The following is a 26,550-nucleotide window of genomic DNA, read 5'->3' as shown; positions in this document are numbered from 1 at the left end:
GATACGCCCCTGCTTTGGCACTTCCTACTGCTGCATTAAACTGCACCACGCATGTTACCAGTACTTATTCATGCAACAGGGTGATCACAGGTACCCAGAAGTAAGACGTGCCAGGTGCCAGTGGTAACCACCTGGGGGAGTAAGCTGATGTAGAAACCTGTTGGTGGCAGCAAGTTACCCACCCATAACGTAGTGGGAGGAGTCACTAACAGACGACTACTGATGGTGAAAGGGAATCTCTATACCCCAGGAGCGGTGACGCAAGCCACTCAGTTTCCACAAGGAAGAGGAACCACTACATGCCTCGGTACCACCTGGCGGAGTGAGTCCAGCAGGTCACAAACTATACAATATTGTTTTTTTTTTTAATAGAACAAAAGGAATCTGCAGACAAGCTCTTAGAACATATTAAAGTTTATTGAGTATTTTGTGTAAGAACTATTTTTCTTTTCTTGTTAGATGTATTTATTTTTTTGGAGTTTGTTGTGTTTTACATTCGCTTGATGCAAACAATTGATCACAGATTTGTAGCTTTCTGAACATAATCTAACACATTATTAGGATCTCATAGAATTCACTTTCAAGTTTTATTTCTTTATTTATATTATGTTAACCACAAATTCTAAGTATTTAAGAAAGGCAGCACAAGTGAAAGCTGGGAGCTGTTGGCAGGAATGCATGAAAAACATGACGAAGACTAGTAAAAGGGACAAAATAAAAAGAAAGAAACATACAGAAGGTGTTGTGAGTATCCCAGGGTGATGTGCTGTCTTAAAAAATAAATTACAATCCTCCTTTAGTATTTAAATATCTCTTCATAACTACTGTATTTACACATCCATTTCAGAGCAGCAAATCGCCACGAGACGCGGAACCCTACCGAGCGGTTTTGTCTCTCTCTAAGAGAAAAGGAGTATTCTGAGACCAGTTCTAAGTTAACGTTCTCAATCAATCTAATAAATACGCATCTAGAATTGTTTAGTGCAGGGATGTACCATCTACAGTCCGACCACACGGGATGAGAATCTTCTTTATGCTCTCATAAAGGACATCTGCTCTTTTCCAGTATCTGATCCCAGCAGCTCAATGAGTAACAGATGAAATGTGGGCGGCTGATTACGATTTCGAAAAAAAAACAAAAAAAAAAGACAAACCCCCCCCCCCCATTTTCGGAAAAGACGTGCAATTCCCACAAGGCGAATAAAAAATATGGCAAATATAAAACAATAAAATTAAACTTCTCTTGTACAATTAGCTTTACAACTGCGAGGAGTAAAAAAAAAATTAGAAACATAAAATTGAAAATTGGATAAAAAAAAAAAAAAGGCAGGAATGAACCACTAAATCTGAACTGGTTAGATCTTAAGGGTTAGTCGAATGTTGTAAGGCTGTATTTAAGGAGATGGTCAAAGGACGAGTGAATGTATTGACTGCTGATAAGGGCTGGAAAGAGTTAAATTGATGCATTCGTTTGTACAATCTCCAGAAGCAGAAACAGCTGCTAGGACGGTAATCCTGGTGTCAGTGTCTTCGTAAAACCATCAGACGTGAAACGCGCGGCTTCACCAGCAAAGTTCACCAGTCCGTTCTCAGTCCATTTAGTGAATAAAACGCGTTTTTCAGTCCAGAAATAAGAGAATCTGCCTGGCTGCTTTTTTTTGTCCCCCCGCTATAAGAGGTGATGGACTTGGCACATGGAACGATAAAATATCCTTCTCTTTTGTAGCTGGCAGGACTACAACAGTACCCCGTTTCTGGGATAAAAATCTTGTTCATCGAAGTTCATAGTGTAATAAAAAAAATCCATATAAAAAAATATTCATTGGCTGCCTTCTCTGCGAGCTCTGCGTGCCGTCGTCATTCAGGAATGTGACAATAGGCCGCGCGAGGTCGGCTCCTTCTCAGAGGCAGAAACTAAAGTGTCTGCGATTTTATAAAAATCTGTCAGCGAGCTCTGGACGAGGAACCGGTCATGCTCAGTAGGAGGTACACCGTCCACATTTGCTGGTCACAAGTCGGTGACTTTGTTTTCCACGGCGGCTGCGATCTGCTGCAGCCTATATCCCAGCTGCATCTTTTGGGCTGTCGAGTCTTCTTCCAGTGCTGTAATAATCTGCAGAATAGGATACACACGGGGTTATTATTCAGGATCCTGGCTTTGATGTGTTCCCAAGACTTAATTAGGGGGAGATTGATCAATTCTTGGAGAGAGATAACATACTGGACCAACCAATCAGCTTCTAATTGTCATTTCACAGGCTGTGCTAGAAAAATGAGAGCTAGAAGCTGATTGGTTAGTACTATATCTCTCTCCAGTTTATCTCTCTCCAAAATTTGCTTAATCTCCCCCGTAGTTTTACAAGTCTTGTCCATTATCCCTTCCACTGTAACCCAAATGCAGGTAGCTATTTGCTAATACAACAGATAGCACAAATTTCAAACAGTAGGTATGGTGTCACATGGGTTTGTGTAATGACGCGATTAAAACATTTCAATTGCTATAAGAGACAGAGCCAATGGAGAAATTCCTAATATAATACAATTATCTGTGCTCCAGCCCATACAAAAGCACAGAGACCCGGAGGGGAGACAGGGAGAGGTCAGGGGCCGTAGAGGATGGTGGATGCACTGACAATGTCACTGCAAGCAAGTAATCATGGAAACGTATAAAACATCGGTATGGCGGTGACATTGGCACTTCAACACCTCTTCCAGCGGGTGGGGCAGAGATAAATAAAATGTGGCAGAACAGCTGGTAATGTGGAGTGAAAAGAAAACTGAGCAGAATTCTTTCATTCCTAAGACATTCATAGAAATCATCAGCTCCCTGGTGCCACCTAATGGCTCACAGCAGCAATGACAGCTCTTAGGAGATCAAATAGAAAGAAACGAGCAGAACTGATCTGTCAGCAAACAAGATATATATGCGCTAAATATAGCGTAGATGCAATGTGATGAGCTCTGTGCAGATTATAGCCTAATACACAAGTGATGCATATATCTCAGTGCCTGCAATGCCGATGTAATAATGCCCATTCTGCATTCAGCGATGCATTAACCCCTATATGTATAACTAATACCCATGTAATAATTAGAGAGACCTATTGACCATTGATCATAACTGGTTAGTTCTGATGTCATCACTGCTGTATTCATTAGGGAACCTTGTGCAGTATAAGGAATAACACAACACATGCTGTACATTTTTACGTTGTTACAGAACTCCTCTAGCGTACAGGAAATATTACTCATCGCAAAGAAAACTATTTTTATGCATGTTTCCTTTCTTAGGGGTCTATTTACTAAGCAGTGTTAGGAGACAGAGTGGAAAGTGATAAGGTGCCAGCCAATCAGCTCCCAACTGTCATTTTTCAAACACAGCCTGTGAGATGGCAGTTGGGAGCTGATTGGCTCTCACCTTATCACTTTGTCTCCTAACTCTGCTTAGTAAATAGACCCCTCAATATGAAAGGGAGCTGCCATTCTGCTTACTGCACCGAGATCATGTGAAACACCACCCAGAATATAACACTCTAACTCCATCTAGTGACCACATAGGGGTACGTCCCACCACCGACAGATCATATATGTCCGCGGTTATACTTCAAAAACAGCTGATTAATAAATAATGCATATATACTGTACATACATATATAATCAAAGATGGCTGTCTTGTCCCTGTCATGTGCAGTGGCGGACAGACTCATGCTAAGACAGGTTCAAAACTATTACTAGTATGTGTGTGTATATATTTGATTTAATGGAACTTGTTTGAAATCTTTTTATTAACCCGTTGAGTGCCGCTTTCTCGATCTTGCTATATATATTATATATATATATATATATATATATATACAAAGTCTCCAGGTCCGGCACTCCAGCTAATAAATCAAATGCTGCAGGGGTGCCCTCACATAGGGATAAATAGAAGCATGAAGGTGCAGCACTCCCCTCTCAATAAATCAAGCAGAGACCAAAGGATCAATTCTATTGATCCTTTGGTCTCTGCTTGATTTATTGAGAGGGGAGTGCTGCACCTTCATGCTTATATATATATATATATATATATATATAATAGAAAAAAAGGGCACTCACCACGTAGTTGAAAAGTTAAAATCACATCTTTATTAGAGACTCACTAAAATATCATCATAATGATAGTTGACGTTTCAGGTCCTCGCAGGGACTGTCATTAGGACAGCAGCACCGAGTGCCCACAGTACATCACCACATATTGCACAACCAGTGCCAGAGGCTTCTTATATTACCAAGGTAAACCACAAAGCCCCTCCCATCAATTAACTCACTTAGACAAGTAAATGTCACATAGCCTACAAATGTATAGCTTTAAAAATCAAAGGCAAATATGGCAGACACGGCGATTACACATATAATAAAGTCTTACTCCTGCATATAAAGAATAACATATATCAAACAGCAACTTATACAAGCCTAGATTGAATCCAAGATGGCGCCCACCATCATGCGTGTCAGACGGGAGGAGCCTGTGCGTTCCACCGGCCAGGACCCAAGTCCAAACCTGGAAGTGGGGTCAGCATACCTCACATGTAAACAAACCCACCCCCGGCTGTCAACGGCGCTATGTGTTCCACAGCGGGGACAGCATGCGCTCAAACAGCCCGGGGGAGGGGGATCTCAGACTGATGTAAACAATAGATGGATATACAGAGCCACCCACCCGGCTGCCATCGGTGCACTGTGTACCATGGGTACAACAGCCGCTCCACCAGCCTAACGGGGGAAGAGGGTGGGGACGGGGAAAGCACATAGAGCATAAGAATAATATTGAATCACACTGGATAGAATGAAAAACAACCCAGCAGAATAGCAGGGGAAGAGAGGTAAAGAGGTAAGTAGACTGACTTTGGACAAGTATATTAGGCATTTAATTACAACAAAGAGATCATATCATGTCAATTGGCACTTTTACAATGAAAATTACAGGTTCAATTTCTATTACAATTCACAAGAATAACACAACAAATTATATTTTATTGTTCAGGAACACAGTCTCCTTGCTGTCAACTAATATGCTTCTCCTCCTGCTGATGTCAAAAGATTAATGCATGCAATTCACTTTAAGCAACATTTTAACTAAATACTTGTAATCATTACCCCCAGTGTATTTATCATACAGTAATGATAAAGAAATAACAGTCTCTATTTAGCTGGTTTATATGCTAACTACTTTCCCAAGACTTTTTGGCCAGACTCCCTAATAGTTCATGAGCTCATATATACTTAAAGTCCTGCTGGTGTACACTACGTTGCCCGGGTTATTGGATGCTAGCACCGACTTTAAACTGTCACTAATGGAGATCTCTCCACTCTGAGTAGGTTAAATTGCTCAAGCTGAATTTATTCCTGTTGCAAATGTCCCTCTTTATTAATCCTGGATAACAGTCTCTGTAACTAGACTAATGCATTGACGATTTGGCAACCATCCAGGGCGTTGTATTACTGTTACTGATGTTGCAACTTGTTGCTTTTTACCCAGCCACATGAACGGCTGTCTGTCTGTTCACTTTATTACAAGTGTGGACACCGCTGAGGCTTTCCTTGGAGTCTAAACGGGTTTTATATGGCTCAATCTGTATGAGTCCTGCCCTTTTCTTTACACTGACTTCCCTGCTTATCCAACTTATCAGTATAAGGCCGCTGCTTTGGGGGACAATGTGACAACAGATTACTTGGTGCTGTTAATAGTCGCTTGTTAGGGGTGTCTCTGCTACTGATGGGGAAGATCTCTGCTGTGCACTGCTCTGATGGGGCCATTGCGGCTGCCTAACAGTGGGCCATTGTTAATGGTTATCTGCGGGGGCGGTGGTGTGTAATAAGTCTCTTACCACCGTGACCTCCTGGTTCCCTGCAGTGCCCGACACAGCCTCCAGAGGACCCAGGATAGACTCGCCTCCGTCTATATGCTGATCCCACTGACTCCGCCTCAGTCGCGCCTTCTCCCCAACAAGCTTCCACTTCCTGCCGTCAGTTCCCTTCTACTGCCGCAATGTCTCTGGACCACAGCCACGACTTTCCTTGTCTCCGGATCACCGCTCCTGTCCTCCGGTTATATCAGGTAAACAGCGCACCGGTGCTCTCTTCAGCTACCGCTACCTCAGGGACCTGCCGACCGTTCCTCTCTCTCCAGTCCCCACAGCGCAACAAGGGGGGGGGAACAGTTTGCGGCCGTTGCTCCTGGGATCAACTGCCAGTTGACACACATCCTGGACTTTTCCCTGCTCTCTCCCTAGAGGCCAAGCTAACGCTCCACCAGTCCTCACGTGCTGACTTGTCAACCTATCACTGGGGTGACTAATGGGGGTACCTCTTCCCTGTCTCAGACTCCTTGGTAGAGTCCTGTGTTCGTGCTTCCCCTAATACTGCAGGGCCTTTCTGTATGGATGGCACCATCTTCTTCCTTCTATAGGGGCAGCACAGGCACACATGTACCCATTGACTACTTTATCTGAGAACAATCTTCTTTAATAAAATACATTTATTTATATTTTTCTGGAACATTCATGACTTCACTTTACTTGGCACAGACTGTTTAAGAATTATGACCCCCTAATTTCGGGGTATCACATATATATATATATATAAAATGGAAAATAGCCGGCACTGATATGCACCTTGCTGAAGATGTGCTGGTGCCCTCCTTGATTACCAGCCCTGTGCAGGGATGGAAAATCCAATATAGGAACTCCTAAACAGGCGGCACTCTGGCGTCTTAAGAAACACTGGAACCCGCAACTGAAGTCAACGTTTCAGAACACTTTACTTGGGTATCCTGATGAAAGAACCCACGTAAAGTGTTCTGAAAAGTTGACTTCAGGGTCCAGTGTATTTTCGTAAGATGCCAGAGTCCTGCCTGTTTAGGAGTTCCTATATATATATATATATACAGTAGATATATATATACATATATATCTATATACAAAACTGACACTTGACAATAGATATATAGAAATTAACCCAAAGAAACTAATACATAGAAAAATACTAAGAATCAGAATAATCGACTAATGCACCTTAGATACAAAAAATACAAATTAAAAATTAAAATGAAAAGTAAAAAATAAAAAGTGAAAATAAAAGAAAAATACCATAATCAATCCTGTGACAAAAGGATTTGCTTCGTTCAGACCTCTGGGGGCCACAGTGTCCAGTTCGAATATACATCTTGCTTCATGTCGTTGTAATAACATCTCACGGTCGCCACCGCGCTGGAGTTTTGGGATGTGGTCTATCAGCATGCACTTGAGACAGAGTGCTTCAGACTCGCAAAATGCGGAGCTACTGGCTTGTCAGAATCATTGGTTTGTAGGGTGCTCCGAATTGATGAGCGATGGTTTGCCATACGCTCCCGGAAATTGCGCGTGGTAGCCACGTGGGCAAATAATCAGATACAAAACATGGTCACTTGTGCAATGTAGCTTATGGCGTATCTTCATTTTTTTACCACTATGAGGGTGTGCAAAATGTGTGCCGACCAGCATTGAGCGACAAGTCGTGCAATCGGCACATCTGAAACACCCAGTTTTAAGTGATGACAACCAAGACTGTTGAGTGGTATGAGGTTGCTTTTTTTGGTCTCAGTAGCACCACGTCGGTAAGAGCACATTGAAGGTTTTTTTTACTGATCCCTGAAAAACTAAGGTCAGTGGTAATGATAGGCCAAAACTTCTTGTAGGCCGTTTGCACATGATGAGACTTAACGTCAAATGTAGTGATGCAATCATCCTCCTTTGCTCTAAAGACTCCTTGCATCTAGGTGCTACCTGTGAGTGCCTGAGTCTAGCTTTGGACAAGCATCTATGTATAGTCTAGCTTTGGACAAGCATCTATGTTTAGTCTAGCTTTGGACAAGCATCTATGTATAACCTTTCTCTCGAGGAAACGATTCTTCACCTCTGTGATTTGTTATTCCATCATATCGGGCGAAGTGTTGTTCCACAATACCTGCCTAAATTGGGATATAGGCAAGCGTTCTTTTAAGCTTGCCGGATGGTGACTTCTTGCATGGAGAAGGGTATTGTATCTGTATCCTTGAGATACAAAGTGGACCCAAGCTGACCACCACTGAGTGAGATAGTGACATCAAGAAAATTCATAACAAGTTTGTCTATGTGGTATGTGAAGTGTATTGGGCTATCCATGGTATTTAGGTCATTGACCATGTCATCAAACTCAACTTTAGTGCCATTCCATGAAATAAAAAGGTCAATATAACGTCAGTAAGAAAAGATTTTGGAAAAATGTGCCCATTTTCGCAGCAACACATACAGAGGTTCGCATAAGAGGGGGCAAGGTTGGAACCCATAGCAGTGCCAGTGCGTTGTATGTAAAATTCAGCACGGTGAAACGCTTCTTAGTGAGAACCAACCTTGTCAGCTCCAGTAGGAACTCGATAGGTGGACCACTGTGCATACCGTAAGTCAAGGCAATCCGTAAAGCATCAATGCCATCCTCACGTGGTATGACAGTGCAGAGGGAGTTGACATCCATAGATGCCAACCATACAACCCCTAGACTAAAGATTTTATCTAGAAAATCAGTTGTATCGCGAAGATAGCACCGCAACCTATGGACATGGGTTTGCAGGAAACTATCCAAAAAGATGGCAAGTGTTTGCAACACTGATCCACGCGCAGAGATGATCGGGCGATCTGGTGGTTCAGCTAAGCATTTATGAATCTTGCAAAGTAAATTTACTAAAGTGAGAGTTTTTAGAAGTGAATTTTAGAAGAGATGTTGCCCATAGCAACCAATCAGATTTTAGCTATTATCTTCTAGAAGGTGCTAGTTAAATGTTAAGTAGAATCTGATTGGTTGCTATGGGCAACATCACTTCCAAAACGCACTTCTAAAAACTCTCACTGTAGTAAATTTATCCCTTAGTATGTTTCTACGTATTAGTTTCTATCCAGTGTGATTCAATATTATTCTGATGCTCTATGTGCTTTCCCCGTCCCCTCCCTCTTCCCCCGTTAGGCTGTTGTACCCGCCGTGGTACACAGTGAACCAATGGCAGCCGTGTGGGTGGCTCTGTATATCCATCTATTGTTTACATCAGTCTGAGATCCCCCTCCCCCGGGCTGTTTGAGCGCATGCTGTCCCCGCTGTGGAACACATAGCGCCGTTGACAGCCGGGGGTGGGTTTGTTTACATGTGAGGTATGCTGACCCCACTTCCGGGTTTGGTCTTGAGTCCTGGCCGGTGGAGCGCACAGGCTCCTCCCGTCTGACATGCATGATGGCGAGCGCCATCTTGGATTCAATCTAGGCTTGTATAAGTTAGCTGTTTGATATATGTTATTCTTTATATGCAGGGGTAAGACTTTATTATATGTGTAATCGCCGTGTCTGCCATATTTGCCTTTGATTTTTAAAGCTATACATTTGTAGGCTATGTGACATTTACTTGTCTAAGTGAGTTCACTGATGAGAGGGGCTTTGTGGTTTACCTTGGTAATATAAGAAGCCTCTGGCACTGGGTGTGCAATATGTGGTGATGTACTGTGTGCACTCGGTGCTGTTGTCCTAATGACAGTCCCTGCGAGGACCGAAACATCGAGTATCATTATGATGATATTCTCTCTCTCTCTCTCTCTATGTATATATACAGAAGCTTATAGGCGGAATGGGCATGGCCACACCATAAAGATTGTCATGCCCCCTGTTGAGCTACTCATATAGTCTACTTCATACAGTATCAGTAACAGGAATATAACTTGTCTCAGCTGTTCTGTGTTTTGTTGGTCACGGGTGCGGGACGACGGAGGGGACTGATGAGAAGTCTCTGGACACCAAACTCCCGGATGCTGGAACACTCCATGATTAATCTGCCTTGAAACCTGGTTGGTTGAGTGCAGAGGTGTCAGCAGCCTCTACTGCTGTCTGCTCTCCTCTCGACCAATCAGGATTCCTGACTCTACAGTGAAGTGAGAAAGTGGGAGGGTGTAGGGCCGGCTCCAGGGCCAATAGCGCCCTGTGCCGGCCGAGTGCTGTGCGCTCCTAATCGCACGCGATGTTACGTGACATTATCTGAGGGGCGTACCCACACGGCATGCCTCCAAATAACGTCAGGCTGGGGGGAGCCTCACTAGCTGGGCTTCCCCCAGCCCTCTCATGGCACTGAATGGATGCCGCGCGCATGCGAGCAGCATCCATTCCTACTCCGGGGTCCTGGCACAGCTCCGGCAGTGGGGGTCCCCAATCCCCCAATTTGACCACCCATGGGTCACTTTGGCCCACGGGTGGAACAGCGGCACTGTACTGTCCAGCTGAAATCGGGATGCTGGGTAAGGATGCGCCCTCTATGGGTGTCACCCCTGTTCGACCGCTCAGGTCAACCACCCCTAGAGCCGATCCTGGGAGGGTGGGGTTCTGGAATTGGGAACTCCCCCATCCTGAGTGGGCATCTAACATATATACATACATACATATACATACATATATACATACACATACATACATACATACATATATACATACACATACATACATACTTAAGTCACATTTGTTAGTCCCTACTGTAGGTTTTATTGCTAAAGAAAATTAAAACAAACCCTATTTATCTCTAGAGAACAAAGGTCATATGATATATTAATTACAGTGACTCACCTGATCATAATATTTGTTAATATACTTGTAGAGTTCATGGAGGGCCACCAAGGAATTAAGTTCACCTGAGCAATTCTAAAAAAGAAATAAAATATATATTTATAAATAACTAGTTGATTGGTTATTGACTACTAACCTCTTCATACTACATGCGTCTGTATGTAGTAAAAAGCCCAAGATAAGATGATCTTATATAAAAAGCACACCCTTATATATATATATATACACACACACACACACACACACACACACATATATGTAAAGGTCTATAAAATATATATTGCCTGTCAGAGTCCCCAAAACACTTGTCCCATCCATAGAGCCCCCCAAATTACCTTCCACACTACACAAACCCGTTTTCCAACACTTGTTACATTTTGACCCCAAAAATGACATCTCATTATTAGGGGGAATTAAGGGCCTGATTCAGACCCACTCGCGAGCGGCTGTCCGCTTGCAAGTGGGTCGATGTTATGGACTGAGCATGCGCACGACGGAGGGAGCTCCGTCGTGCGCATGCGCCAGACGCGACGAGCGAAGGAAAGTCCTTCGCTCGTTGTGTCCGATCAAAGGGGGCGTGCTGTCAATGTTGATTGACAGCACGCCCCCTTTGGTGGGCGTGCCGGGGGCGTGCCTCCCTGACGGGGGCGTTCCCACGGGAACGCCTCCCGTCAGAAGCCGGCCCACTGACATCACTAGTGATGTCAGTGGGAGTGATTTTGGCTCTGATAGAGCCAAAATCACTCCGGAGCTTGCGGTTGAAAACCTCAATGGCAGGCTCCGGCTCGCAAATTCGATGGTCGCGATGGTCTCGACCATCGCAACCATCACAATGCACGCTCGTATAGCCTGTGGGTGGTGACCCACAGCTATACGAGCGTCCAGGAGGACGCTCCATGAAAATGGAGCCCGGCCCTCATTCAGAGCGTGCGCTCTGCTCAGAGCGTACGGCTCTGAATGAGGGCCTAAGTTACTTGAAAGATTATTTATGCTGTGCAAAATTTGCATGTGTGTGAAAATCCGCAGCTAGTAGGATAGCACAATATGCATTTTTGTCGAAAAGTTTGAAAAGTGTAAACTTTCGCCAAACTGCGTCTTTTTGCAGCTAATTGGATGGGGCCCTAAAACAAAATATTTATGGTCACTTTTTATGCCGCTTGATCTATTACCAAACTCCTCTGTTATACTATGAGTTTGTGGGCTCTCGGCGAAGCTGGTTTTCCCTCTGTTTCTCCATTTGTAACATAGAGCCGTATTCAATTAGAGCGGATCCGCGATACTTTTTCGCCTCCCAGAATTTTCGTCTACATTGCGTCTTTTGTAGGCGGAAAAGTATCACGGCCGTGCCTGCTTAACCCTGTATTCAATATGGAAGTACGCGAAAAATGGGGCCTGGCGAAATTTGAACAGGCGGAAAGTACTGTCAGATTTGGGGAAATCAGCCTGACACCCCCCAAAAGATGCTCTGACATGGGGGTCAGTTATGGTACCCCCCCCGATTTGGCTTGCTGAAGGTATTTGGTGTTTTTAAACGGGCTCAATAGCTGCTAAATAGCGTTTTTCTATACGTGATACAGAATAGTATTCAGGAGTATTTTTTCCAGAAAATAACTTATCCCAGCAAATTTGGGGTACTTGAAAATGGGGGTCAGCATTTTTAAAAGTTGCTAAAGTTATTTTGAAAAAAAAGTGAAAAATCCACCTGCCGCAAGCCCCTGCAATGAAAAAACACTTGGGGCATACTTGGGGCCCCCCCCAGAGTCAAGTTCGCTAGTTTTTAACTTTGTCTCCCAACATTTTTTTTTTCACCCCCAAATTCAAACTCATTTTTTGGGGTGTCCTTAAATGTTTTTTAAAAATAGTTTGACACAGTTTACCTTTGGGGGACTGTCTGAAGGCTGCAGGGGGGTTCCCGCAATGTTGCACCCCAAATCTGTACTTTTTTCCGCCTGCTATTCATAGGCGATACTTTACCGCCTATTAAATTGCATTGAGGTGGAAAGTCTTTCAAATTGAATACGGAGTAAAACCCAAACAGGCGAAAATGATGTCATCGGCAACAAGTTTTCGGTAAAAACACGCGAAAACGGCTTTTCGCTTCCAATTAAATACGGCAGTTTAGCATCTGTCTAACCAGAATTAGGGAGGCCAATCCCGGGGTTTTGGATTGAAAAAATATGAGATATGGTAAGAACTTACCCTTGTTATCTCTATTTCTACGAAGTCCATAGGGTTCCACAGGATACCTTGGGGTATAGGTGTGACGTCAGTCGCTGGGCACCATAGTGTTAAGCTTTTCAGCCTCCCAGGATGCACTAGGGTCCCCCTCCTATACCCCGCCCCCGAGCCAAGGCACCTCAGTTAGTTATCAAGCCATAGGCCGGAGGAGGAGAAGGAAGAGAGAGAAAAAAGATCTGGACACATACAAGAATCACATTCTCACCAGAGGGAGACGGAAAACCGGTGACCAGAGCAAAGCCCATCTGCAGCACAGGTGCGACAGGGCGGGAGTCCTGTGAAACCCTATGGACTTTGTAGAAATAGAGATAACAAGGGTAAGTTCTTAACATATCTCATATTTTCTACTTCAGGGTCCATAGGGTATCCACAGGATACCTTGGGGATGTCCCAAAGCAGTATCCTTTAAGGGTGGGGACGCTCCTGTGCAGAAAGGAGAATCCGCCGCCCGAAGGAAGCATCCTGAGAGGCGAAGGTGTCAAACCTGTAATACCTCACGAAGGTATGGACAGAGGACCACGTAGCAGCCTTGCAGATCTGAACTGCCGAGGCACCACGTCGAGCTGCCCACGAAGGACCCACAGACCTAGTGGAATGAGCCTTCAGAGAAGGAGGGACCGGTAGGCCTTCATGAAGATAAGCTTCAGAAATAGCCATACGGATCCAGGCTGCCAAAGTTTGCTTTGAAGCAGGCCAACCCTTTTTACGGAAGCCATAGAGGACAAACAAAGCGTCCGACTTCCTAAACGAAGAAGTGCGGTCAACATAAAAGTCCTTAAGGCCCGCACAACATCCAAAGAGGCCTCACCCACGGAAAGACCCGGTGAGTTAAAGGCCGGAACAACTATTTCCTCGTTAACATGAAACTGGGAAACAACTTTGGGAAGAAACTCGGGCCGAGTGCGGAGCACTGCCCTGTTCCCATGAAAAACCAAGAAAGGGGGTCTACAAGAAAAAGCCCCTAACTCAGAAACACGTCTGGCCGAAGCAATGGCCAGAAGGAAAACAGTCTTAGCTGTTAGCCATTTAAGATCCACTGAGCCCAGTGGTTCAAACGGCGGTCTTTGGAGAGCCCTCAGGACCACAGCCAAATCCCAAGGCGCCACAGGTGGAACAAAGGGCGGCTGAATGCGGAGAACACCTTGCATAAAGGTGCGCACATCCGGGATTGTAGCAATCCTACGGTGAAACCAGACAGATAGGGCCGAAACCTGTACCTTCAAAGAAGCAAGGCGAAGCCCATGATCTAGTCCCGCTTGCAAGAAGGCGAGAATCCGAGACAGACGAAACTCCCGCGGTGCATAACCTCTCGGTCGACACCACTGGAAGAACGTATGCCACACGCGATGGTATATCCTCGCGGAAGACGGTTTCCGAGCTCGTAACATGGTACACACCACAGAGCTGGAAAACCCCCGGGACCTCAGCATGGCCATCTCAACAGCCACGCCGTCAAAGACAGCCGAGTCAGATCCGGGTGAAGGCAAGGACCCTGAGACAGAAGGTCCGGTCGTAGCGGCAACCGCAGAGGACTGTCCACGGACAGACCCTGAAGGTCTGAGAACCAGTGCCGTCTGGGCCACGCGGGAGCTATCAACAGGAGCGTCCCTCCTTCCTGTTTGAATTTCCGGATTACCCGTGGAAGAAGGGAGACCGGAGGGAACAGGTATGCGAGCCGGAACGTCCACCGGACGGACAGAGCATCCACCAGAGACGCCCCTTCGTCTCTTGTGCGAGACCCGTACACCGGCAACTTGTTGTTGTGCCGGGACGCCATGAGGTCGATTTCTGGAAGACCCCACCTGTCCACCAGTAGTTGAAAAACGTCCGGGTGCAGGGACCATTACCCCGGATGAACGTCCTGGCGACTTAGAAAGTCCGCCTCCCAATTTAGCACTCCTGGGATGAAGACCGCTGATATGGCCGGAAGATTGCGCTCCGCCCAAACCAGGATCCGAGAGACCTCTATGAGAGCCGCCCGACTGCGAGTTCCTCCTTGCCTGTTTATGTAGGCCACGGTGGTAGCGTTGTCCGACTGGACCTGCACCGGGTGACCCTGGAGAAACCGCTGTGCCTGCTGGAGAGCATTGAAGACCGCACGGAGTTCCAAGATATTTATTGGAAGCTCCGCTTCTGTCGGCGTCCACCTTCCCTGGAACAAGTGTGGACCTGAAACTGCTCCCCAGCCCCGAAGACTGGCGTCCGTTGTCAACAGGACCCAATTTGGAACCCAGAATGGACGTCCCTTGTTGAGGTGGGTCGTCTGTAACCACCACGCAAGGGACAGGCGAACCTCCGGGGTGAGCACAATCGTCTGGGACTTCAGAGACTGAGGCAGCCCGTTCCACTTGGACAGGATCAGGTGCTGCAGAGGTCTGGAGTGAAACTGGGCGTATTCCACCATGTCGAACACCGACACCATGGAGCCCAGTAACCTCATCGCCGAGTGTAAGGACACCCGGCGGCTGTGCAGACAACTGCGCACCCTTGACTGTAAAGCAGAGATCTTGTCCTCCGTCACGAAGATCCTTTGCTGTCCCGAGTCGAATAAGGCTCCAAGATGCAGAATCCTCCGAGACGGGATTAGAGTGGACTTCTGCCAGTTGATTAACCAGCCGTGCCGTTGCAGCAGTGCAATGGTCAGGTCCAAGTGGCGTAACAGGAGCTCTGGAGATCCTGCCACCAATAACAGGTCGTCCAAGTACGGCAACATGCGGACTCCCTGCAGCCGCAGAGAAACCGCCATGACCGCCATCACCTTGGTGAAAACACGTGGTGCTGTCGCCAGGCCAAAAGGTAACGCCCGAAACTGGAAGTGGTCGCTGCGGATTGCAAACCTGAGGAACTGTTGATGGCGCAAAAGAATAGGGACATGCAGGTAAGCGTCCTATATGTCCAATGACACCATGTAGTCCCCAGGTTCCAGCGCCAGAATGATGGACCGTAGGGTCTCCATCCGAAACTTCGGGACCCGCAAAGACTTGTTGAGTGCTTTGAGGTTGAGAATCGGACGATATGACCCATTGGGTTTCTGTACCAAAAATAGATTTGAATAGAAACCCTGGCCCCTCTGGGAGAATGGAACAGGCACTATAACTCCAGCCTGGAGCATAGTGTGCAATACCTTCCGCAGCTCCGTAGCCTTGTTCCGGTCTGATGGCAGACCCGTGGTGAAGAATCGAGCCGGGGGTCTGTGCCGGAAGGAGAGGGCGTATCCGTGGGAAACCACCTCCAGAACCCAAGTGTCTGTCGTAGTGGTCGACCAACACTGGGCGAACTGTAGCAGGCGGCCTCCCACCCTGGGATCCCCCAAAGGGAGGCCCGGACCGTCAGGCCGCAGGCTTGTCATCTGGCTTGGGGGCCGGACGTCTAGTACTCCATGCCTGCTTCCGGGGCTTGGCCGATTTCTTAGGACCAGCCTGTCGAGGAAACGACTGTGGTTTGGGCCTGCCCTGGGCCCTAGATGACCGAAAGGACGATGGTCCAGAACCAGAAGGAGCAGCGGCCGACGGGAGACAAGCCGATTTGGCTGCCGCCAGCGTGGCCACAATCTTATCCAGATCCGGACCGAAGAGAACTTCTCCGGTAAACGGCAACGCCTCCAGACCCTTTTTGGAATCTGCGTCCGCCTTCCAGGATCGCAGCCACAAGGTGCGACGAGCAGCTACCACTGCTGAAGAAATCCTAGACACCAGAGTACTAATGTCTAGGGCTGCCTCGTTGATGTAGGTGGCCGAATCACGGAGATTGCCAATCAACTCCGCCTGTTCGGCCGGACAGTCGGAATCAAAAGAAGCCTCTAATGAATCCGCCCAGCGCTCCATCGCTCTGGCAACCCAGCAAATGGCCATAGCCGGCCGTGCTGCCCCCCCCGCAAGGGAATAAGCGGACTTCAGGCAGATTTCCACCTTGCGGTCCGTAGCATCCTTAAGGGAGGACATGGATGGCATCGGCAATGTGGCACTACGGACAAGACGGGTCACGTGAGAATCCACCGGTGGAGGGGATTCCCACTTTGCAAAATAATTATCCGCGAACGGATAAGCCACCGCCAGGCGTCTCTGCGGCTGGTATCTTTTGCCAGGCTGTTTCCACGCCTCCTCTAAATGGTCCACCAACTGACCCGAAAGAGGAAAGACTGTGGCATCGCCCTTCACATCCTTGAAAAAGGCATACTTAGATTTAGCCGCTGGGGGAACTTCGTCCTCAATCACCAAGGCTGTGCGGACCGCCCGAATAAGTCCAGGAATATATACTTTGGACTTAGCATCAGCGTCCTTAGTATGGAGAGGTTCCTGATCGTAAGGATCCAGAATCTCCCCATCATCAGACGTCCCCTCGTCACCCTCATAAGGAGCCGACAGAGACGCCACGGCCGTTTATGCGGCCGCATCACAGACTCCCCTTGCAACACATCCGACAAGTGCTGTACAGAACTCGTCAGGGAGTTAACCCACGCTGGCTCCTGAGAAACCGGTAGAGGGGAAATAGGGAGACTGTGGGGCACCACCAATTGTCGTGGGAAACCCTGCATGGGTGAAGAGACCACTGACTGCTGGGATAAACCCATCGGTGTAAACGTGGGCTGCGGAGCTAACTGGCCCACTAAGGCTGTAAGCGCCTGAGCGAAACAAGCCCAGGGCGGCTCCTGTACCGGTGCTGTAACCGTAAGAGGCCGCGCCATGGACAAACACTGCCGGCAAAGGCCCTCCGCGCTACCCTCCCCCTCCGCTAACGGTACTTTACACGTAGTACACTGTAGCCGGAGGGGAAAATCACTTTCGGACATGATGGCACCACGTATGTGACCTCTCTCACCAATTATAACTTAAATAGGCGAGAGACCACCCTGCAGCACCGCACCGCAAGGGCTTAGCAGAAAGAACAGGGACAGTAATAAAGCTGACAGTTTAGAGAAAAGTTACAGGCAGCAGCGCTAGCGCAGTCACATACAATGCAAAGAAAATCAATTCCTGCACTAACAGCGCTGATCACTCAACTACGCAGACACAGGGCCTGGTAGGACACAGCGCTGCATACACAGACCTGACCACAGCGGAGGAGAGGTATGCGGGGGGACCCAGACCACGATGCTTCCGTCCAGCGCTTCCAGCAGCGTTCACCATGCATTCTGGAGAAGATGGCCGCCGAGGAGCAGAGAGGAGGCTGGCCTGGGGGAGGAGCGCTGCCACAGGACCAGTCGGCAGCATGCAGAGAGGGCTGTGTGCAGCGGGGGAGGCGCCGGCTGTGAGACAGGGAAGGCGCGCTCCCCTGGCATGCAATTAACCCCTGGGACGCCGCAGCACTACCGCTCTGCTGCGGTCCGCTGTCCCAGGGGGTAGTGGAAAGCGCAGGTTGGTCGCCTGGCTCCACGCTGCAGCCAGTCCCCAGGGAGCCCCCTGCCTGGGGACTTAGGACCATGTGACCAGCGGGGACCCACCGCGGGACCCCGCTGCTTACCTTTGTCCCCCTTGGATCCGGCCATGGTCCGGAACATCTGGGGTCACCGCTAGCTGTGACCCCAGATGCTCACCAGCATCCCCGGATCGGTACCGGCGTTCTGGTACCGGCGGGGGTGTAGGGAAGACAACATGGACGTCAGGACTTACTGTCCATGCTGTACATCCAGATGTGCAGCCACAGCTGCACTGAAGAAAGCTTCAGGAGCTCTTCTAGCCCCCACTCCGACAGGTGCACCCGACGCCGGCCGGGCACCAAACTAAACTGAGGTGCCTTGGCTCGGGGGCGGGGTATAGGAGGGGGACCCTAGTGCATCCTGGGAGGCTGAAAAGCTTAACTCTATGGTGCCCAGCGACTGACGTCACACCTATACCCCAAGGTATCCTGTGGATACCCTATGGACCCTGAAGTAGAAAAAACTAAATCCCGGGATTGGCCTGGTTTAAATAAGAATGCCCCCCGCCCAGTTACTTACCAGCAGGGCTTGCAGCGGTGGGGCTTGCGTCGGGTCTGGTTCAGCTGGCGTTGGGCTGCGCAGCGTGACCTCACATCATGCTGGCACTGTGCACAGTGCCAGCCCGGGGAAGGGGGAGCCAGGAAGCGTCTGAGCACTCTGCTGGGGGTGCTCAGTGCTGCCTGGCATTTAAAAAAACAAAAAAACAATTATGGCCAATGCCGGGATCGGGATTGGTGGCTTCCAATCCCGGCCATTTTTAGCCCCAAATCCCGGGATCCCGCTGATCCCGGGATCGGCCTCCCTAACCACAATGTCTATAATATTTATATGAGCAGCAGAATGTGATTCTGGATGACTATATTACGAGCACGCAGCGGATGGACCCGTACCCTGGACAGCTCCGCTAAAGCCGAATTCATTTCCTGGTCGCTGGCCGATATGGTCTGTCGGATATCAGCGTAATATCTAGATGACAAGAGAGGATAAAGATTAGAATCTACAAATCCCGTCACTGCCACAACGGGACTGAATGAATGGATCCCGCCGTTCTTCCAGACTCACCTTTCCACCATCTGCTTGTACCGCGGGATGTCTCTAGCGTACAGCAGCTTGTTTATGGGAGAATCCTGCGAAGGAAAATGAAATCACAATAAGACCGCGGCCAAAGATTAGACTGCTCTATGTGTCTGCAGCTAACTCCAAATCAGCAATGTTACATGGCCGGGTGCTGTCATAGACTGAAGACCATAATGGACGCGGGTTATGGTTGAGTTTCAAGGTATGTTTTAGTAGAGTCAGATAATCTTTATGTTATCCATCTTCATCCCCTGCTTGTCTGGAATGTCAAGGCGGGGGGGGGGGGGGCTTGGACTGCACACCCTAATTTTAAACACAATAGGAGGTGCTGCCATGCTGAGACTTGTAGTATAATACAGGGGACATAGAATGCAGGCGCACACTCTATATACTAAGGGCCTGATTCAGAGCCGGACGCTCTGAAAGAGCGCTCGCTCTGAATCAGGGCGTTTTTTTTTATTTTTGGAGCGCTGTGGGTCACCACCCACAACTATAGCGAGCGGCCATGATGATGGTCGCGATGTTCAAGACTATCGCGACCATCGGGCTTGCGACGAGACCCTTGTGGTAGGGTCTAATTCATCGCAAGCCCCAGAGAACTTTCGGCTCTAACAGAGCTGGAAGCTCTCCACTGACATCACTCGTGATGTCAGTGGGGCCGCCCCCAAACGGCAAGCGTTCCTCGGGAACGCCTCCGTTTGGGCAGCCAACCCCCTGGCCCACCCACCAAAAGGGGCGAGCTGTCACTCAACATCGACAGCTCGCCCCCTTTAGTGCGAGACCCGGAGCGACGGATTGCCCGTCGCTAGCCGGGTCTCACGCATGCGCACGACGGAGCCGGCTCCGTCGTACGCATGCGCTGTGGGCCACCATCGACCCGGTTGCGAGTGCTCAGCGCTTGCGACCAGGTCTGAATCAGGCCCTAAGGCCCTGATTCAGAGGCGCTCGCTATTTGCGAGCTATCGCTCTGAATCAGGGTGGGCCGTTTTTTTTTTTCACTGGCCTCATGGCCGCTCGCTAAGCTGTGGGTGACCACCCACAGCTTTAGCGTGCGGCCTGGCGATGGTCGTGATTATCGCGACCATCGGGCTTGCGGCAAGACCCTTGTGGTAGGGTCTCATCCACCGCAACCCCCAGTGAACTTCCTGCTCTTATAGAGCAGGAAGTTCACTACCGACATCACTGGTGATGTCAGTAGCGCCGCCCACAAACGGCAGGTGTTCCTGCTGGAATTTTATTGGGTACCTTGCTTCTCGGACGTGAACCCCTTAATGTTAGGGACGCCAGTATAGAGGAGCCTTGACGATGGCCTGGCGCTTATTCATATATTTGCAAATATATGTAACTAATACCTCTGAATCTCTATTATCATGTAGGATTTAAGTATTTTTTGGTGATATTGCTGCAGTGAGCTGGAGGGAATCTTTTCTTTTTTCTGTGGTTTAGAGTTTAGAGTTTATCAGGATTTTTTTCGTCTATCATTGCTCTTAGTACCTAGAGTGTGCGCCTGCATTCTATGTCCCCTGTATTGTACTACAAGTCAAAGCATGGCAGCACCGCCTATTATGTTTAAACTTAGGGTGTGCAGTCCGAGCCCCCCCCCCCCTTACTATTATATTTGTGTATATTTTGTACACTTGGAGGTTGAGACGGCTCCTATTTGGAATTTGCACCCCACCCATCTGCCCTCAGGTGTTTTTAATCACCAGCCCAGGTTCCTGCATTTCTCTCTACATATTAGAATGGGCACTATTACAGGGAAGTCCCGGACAAATTTTATGTAATGTGTTAGTATTAGGGATGTTTGGGACCCATCTTATGGGGTTCACCTTGACGTGGTGGATGGGCAAACATGTACTAAGAACCTCATTTATACTCCATGTTAATTGTAGAGTTTATCAGTATGTTTTTGTCTATCTTTGTTCTTAGTACCAAGAGTGTGCGCCTGCATTCTATGTCCCCTGTATTGTCTGGAATGTCACCAGTTTTGAAATATGCTTTTGGCAAAATAACTTGTAGCCAAACAGATCATAAGAATGTTCCCAGCAGAACAAATGATATCAGTATGTGAGCTTATGGGAAGAAGTGACCTGGCCACTTGTGTGATTGTGTTAGTGAGGACAGGGCTGCATGTGATATTGGCAGTGACATGATGTGAGGAGGGGAATGGAGGCATCAGGAAGCCACAGACTGAGAGTTATATAGTGGAAGGAGCAGGGTCCCCCAGCAGCACAGAGTACATCAGATGAGTGATGTGTCAGTGAGGACAGGGCTACATGTTACAGGGGCAGTGACATGATGTGAGGAGGGAAATGGAGGCAGCAGGAAGCCATAGGCTGACAGCTATATAGTGGAAGTAACAGGGTCCCCCAGCAGCACAGAGGACAGGTCTAGTTGTGACTGGGAGAGTATGATATATTGCTATGTAAGTCCAAGTGAGCCATTCACCATGTTCTATGACAAATAGAGAACCGGACTCCCCGTTCCGTTAGATTCTCCCATCATTATGAGAGTCTTCTACTCCATAATGCTTAGCAGACTGGCATCCTGTCACTTACCCGTCCCAGCTTGTGATCAGCAATGGTGCAGGAGTCCATGAAGGTCTGAGCGATGACAGACAGCACAGCGTCCGCGTTGTCCGAAGTCTGCACATCAAACACAAACTGGGGGTTTTTGATTATGTTGATCCAGAATCTTAAAGGCAAACTGAGCAGACAAAAGAGAAAATTAAATTTTGAATCGGCGAAACGCGTGAGGCGACTATCGGTGTAAATTACTGTCTATAAAGATGAAGTAGGTATTATTTAGCTAGTGTCAGGGATGCAATCTGAAAGAAACAACTGCGATTACCTTTATTATACTTAATCTAAAAAACAGTGGAATTCTGAATAATATATATATATATATATATATATATATATATATATATATATATAATACTTATGAATCTGTCACTACCCATCTAATGTGCATAATGGAAACACTGGCAGCACTAAGTTATCGTTCCTTATAATAAACATCAGATATAGATAGTATTTATAATATTAGATGAGATGAGCTAAAATATGCGCTTCAAAGAGCTCGTGTCACCTAAACGCAAAGTGGCGATAGAAGTTTGAGAGCTGAATGAGCCTATGACATGTGCACTAGGAACCAGCTCCATAACACAGAGCCTCATGCCTCATTGATGTCACTGCTCCCTTGTGAATGGATTGGCTGTGTTCTCATAGATTTTGGTTTAACCCAAAAACATGGCTGTCACCACTCGGTCACCTTCTCAGTAAATGAAAAGATACATATACAGAACACTATGAAGGGCAGGTGATGCAGCACCGTTAATTGCAGGAATTATATTTCTTTTTCTGTAAAAGTCCAAAAAATGTTGGAGCTACCGCACCTGTTGGTTTTCCAGATGTGTATGGTCTCGGGGTCATTGATACCATGGTTTGCAGCTTGGTCATCCAGCAAGTCAAAGAAATACTTGACGGCGAGGGGCACAGGACGGCTGGTGCTGAGTATCACCTGGAACAGGTCATCCACAAACTTCTGGAGTGTTCCCTGCATGGAAATCAAATCAACCACCTTTATAACAGGACACAAGTTGCCAGATTGTTACAGATATGATCATTCGGGCTCCTACGGTAAGTGGACACCATACTTGTGAAGTTTAGTCAACGAGACACTAACTGTGGTGTATTTTGGGATCTTTGGTTGCTACTAGTACATTTAGAGACCTCTCACCTTCATAGACAGCAGACGTGTCAGGTAGATTTCGGGGATGGCTTTCGCCCGCTCCCTGTCACGTAGACTCCCTCTCCTGTGCTTGGGTAACTCTGGCTCATCTGTCGGTTTAACAAGGTGCCAGAGCTTTATCCCACCCTCGTCAGCATCCTCCAGCATTGGGGTCTCTGTAAAAATAAGTGCGACATGTATCGTGGTGCTACAGACAATATACATCCGGCAAAATTATTTATGCAAAAATAGAACAATAATAATAAAATACAGTTTCTATCAGCAGATACAGCTAATGCAGAAAACCAGGACTCATGGAAAGGAGGAGACTGATTTCTTCAATGTGATGAACGCTGACTTTAGATAAGATATAGGGGTCTAGTTACTAAGCAGTGTTAGGAGACAGAGTGAAAAGTGATAAGAAAGTGATAAGGTGCCAGCCAATCAGCTCCCAACTGTCATTTTTCAAACACAGCCTGTGAGATGACAGTTGGGAGCTGATTGGCTGGCACCTTATCACTTTCTTATCACTTTTCACTCTGTCTCCTAACACTGCTTAGTAACTAGACCCCAAAGTCTTTCATTAACAAACAAAATAAATGTAATAACTCACTCTCTCCTGGGATATAATCATGGTTCTCCGGGTGGATATGCTTGCTCAGTCGGGGGACTAATGCCACAGTGGCTAAATCGGGAACCTGCAGAAGGGGAGCCATGAATATAAGAAGCCTGCTTAGAATATGATACTGTTTATATGTTATTATACCTGTAAGACAAGAAGCACAGGCTCCAGTCTTCAAAGGAGAATACAAAGAAATGTGTAGCTATCTATAAACACCCACCTTGTAATGCTGCAATGTATTTATCCTCTTCCACGATCCATGGACCACCGATGTTAGATCCTCATCAGAAAGGATAAGGTGTCCGGCCAGCCCTGATCTCCATTCTGCCAATAGCAAAACAATAAACATCTGTATATAAGAAATGTGGCCAAGTGTAATACATCAGTGATACTTCACAGCCTGAGGTACGGGACACCCACTTCATGGAGGCAACAAACTCCTTCCCTTATGTCAGAGCAAGGCGCCCATACTACGGAAGATAGCGGGCGGCCGAATGCTAAACACCGGTGACATGGGACAGTACAGGGACAGCTGTAGGGTAAGACCTCGCTACTTTTACTTTCATCAATTATCACCATTTCCTGACGTAATATTTAAAAAAAAAGCTATTTGCATTTGTTGCATGTCTGTCTGTATGTTCTATGTTGTCCTTTGTCGCTCAGCACTTTACCTACCTATTGTTATACTGTGCAATCTATACTTGACTTGTTGCTTATGTTCAATAGATACGTATTTAGGCCCTCATTCAGAGCCGTACGCTCTGAGCAGAGCGCACGCTTTGAATGAGGGCCGGGCTCCATTTTCATGGAGCGTCCTCCTGGACGCTCGTATAGCTGTGGGTCACCACCCACAGGCTATACGAGCGTGCATTGTGATGGTCGCGATGGTCGAGACCATCGCGACCATCGAATTTGCGAGCCGGAGCCTGCGGTTGAGGTTTTCAACCGCAAGCTCCGGAGTGATTTTGGCTCTATCAGAGCCAAAATCACTCCCACTGACATCACTAGTGATGTCAGTGGGCCGGCTTTTGACGGGAGGCGTTCCCGTGGGAACGCCCCCGTCAGGGAGGCACGCCCCTGGCACGCCCACCAAAGGGGGCGTGCTGTCAATCAACATTGACAGCACGCCCCCTTTGATCGGACACAACGAGCGAAGGACTTTCCTTCGCTCGTCGCGTCTGGCGCATGCGCACGACGGAGCTCCCTCCGTCGTGCGCATGCTCAGTCCATAACATCGACCCACTTGCGAGCGGACAGCCGCTCGCGAGTGGGTCTGAATCAGGCCCTTAATATTTATATTTCCAGGCTTAAAAGCAGGTGACGTGTCAGCTACTGTTATGTGCAGGTTGCACTGCACCTATCAGGGCTGAAAGGCTAGGGGGGTATGAGACTAATCTTCCTTGCATTACCTCGGGCTTGCTAAACACCTGCTGATGTTGCGCTGGTGATGTCACAGGATTTTCTGTGGTCGATGGGGAATCTAAGGCTTCGCAATGAACCTGGTCTCAGTGTTCACTTTGGGTGAGTTGTATTAAGCCTTGTAGTGGGAATTTGCCCAAACCAACCAATCAGCTTCTATGAAGAGCCAGTTAGAAGCTGATTGGTTACTTTGGCAGTGACTCCACATTATCTCTATCCGAGTCTAGTTACATCTCACGTTTTGAGCGCTATGTACAGCGATCTAGTGGCCAGGAGCTGGAACTGGTCATTTTACTGGAAGCTGAAGCTGTTAATGACCATGTACAGTAAACGGTGTTGCTTGTTTGGCCATCAGCTCCATAGAGTTAAAGAAGCACCATTGTGTAACTGCTGATGCCTAAAACTCATGGCACCTAGGAGGCTGAATGAATGCAATCAGACTCGCCTAGGTCAAGGCTCTCAGGGCTGGGGCGCAGGCAGCATGGCGTTCCTTTATAAACTTGGTCCAAGATCTTCTCTTTCACTTGAGTGATGGTGTCACAGTCCAACAACTTCACAGGCACCCCTTGCCCTTCCTCCTCGACAGTGCTCCCAGTGGTGTTTTGTGTTACTGCATTCAGCGTCTGCAAAGTCGCGAAAGATTAGTATCACTGTACAGCCGCAAAGCCCCTGTTTTCACATAAAGAAATATTAATTCCTCACCAGAGTTTTGTATTCCACATCGTCCCTCAGCAAGCGGTTGTCATTCAGGGTGTACTTGGCTTTCCCGGTCACACAATCCACCGGTCCTTTGTCCACCTGATGTTTAATACCTCGGAATAACATATAGAGCGGCTCTCCAGCTGAGTCCTGACATAAAATACAGCGTATTGTAGGAGAAAATCAAATAATAGTATAAAACAGTACAGAGGAAACAGGAATCAGGAGTTTTAACATTATGCCAAGTATATGCCGCTTTAATAATTTGGGCTGACGCCCCAGAAGCGCTCCCGTACCTGCATCTCGCAGGCTGTCACAAAAGGCCGTGATTAAGGCCCTGCTTAATTGTCAACATCTTAACGAGGCTAGCAGGCTTATCATTACTTGCCATAAGTATGACTTAAGCCGCCACCTCAGTGGAAAGCGGATATGACTAGGGAATGTTCTAATACTGTACAATTGAATATTAATGTATGTTTATGACCAAACATATTCCTGACCTACAGATGTGCCCTCTTACATCTAGCCTCAATACTCCGTATGACGGGAAATGCCTGGCGCGAATGGTCCCGTTCACCTTTGCTAGCGCTGGCGCTGGCTGTCCTGGTGCGTCCTAGTCGCATCACATTGAGACTAAGGCCCTCATTCATAGCCGTACGCTCTGAGCAGAGCGCACGCTCTGAATGAGGGCCGTCCTCCAT

General features: G+C 47.6%; 1 protein-coding gene across 3 annotated transcripts in view; it reads right to left on the bottom strand.

Annotated features, from left to right (window-relative positions):
- Window positions 1–408: 408 nt before the first annotated feature.
- The window catches only part of PLXNB1 (plexin B1), a 221,074-nt gene continuing 194,932 nt past the window's right edge, over window positions 409–26,550 (bottom strand). For 2 of the 3 annotated variants that reach the window (XM_088459764.1, XM_088459765.1), the window contains 11 exons: window positions 25,853–25,999; window positions 25,596–25,773; window positions 23,952–24,055; window positions 23,723–23,807; window positions 23,119–23,285; window positions 22,775–22,935; window positions 21,936–22,083; window positions 19,363–19,427; window positions 19,191–19,266; window positions 10,647–10,721; window positions 409–2,113 (listed from right to left, as the gene is read on the bottom strand). In XM_088459764.1, coding sequence (XP_088315890.1) covers window positions 2,009–2,113; window positions 10,647–10,721; window positions 19,191–19,266; window positions 19,363–19,427; window positions 21,936–22,083; window positions 22,775–22,935; window positions 23,119–23,285; window positions 23,723–23,807; window positions 23,952–24,055; window positions 25,596–25,773; window positions 25,853–25,999 — 1,311 coding nt within the window. In that variant the 3' untranslated portion in view covers window positions 409–2,008. Of the gene's footprint in view, window positions 2,114–10,646; window positions 10,722–19,190; window positions 19,267–19,362; window positions 19,428–21,935; window positions 22,084–22,774; window positions 22,936–23,118; window positions 23,286–23,722; window positions 23,808–23,951; window positions 24,056–25,595; window positions 25,774–25,852; window positions 26,000–26,550 lie in introns of those variants that run through there. The other variant, XR_015872977.1, reaches the window with a different exon arrangement.

This window comes from Taudactylus pleione, unplaced genomic scaffold (assembly GCF_031769625.1).
Source record: "Taudactylus pleione unplaced genomic scaffold, aTauple2 ptg000934l, whole genome shotgun sequence".
Lineage (NCBI taxonomy): Eukaryota > Metazoa > Chordata > Amphibia > Anura > Myobatrachidae > Taudactylus > Taudactylus pleione.
Note: the sequence above shows the minus strand (reverse complement) of the source record. Positions and strands in the feature narration are given on the sequence as shown.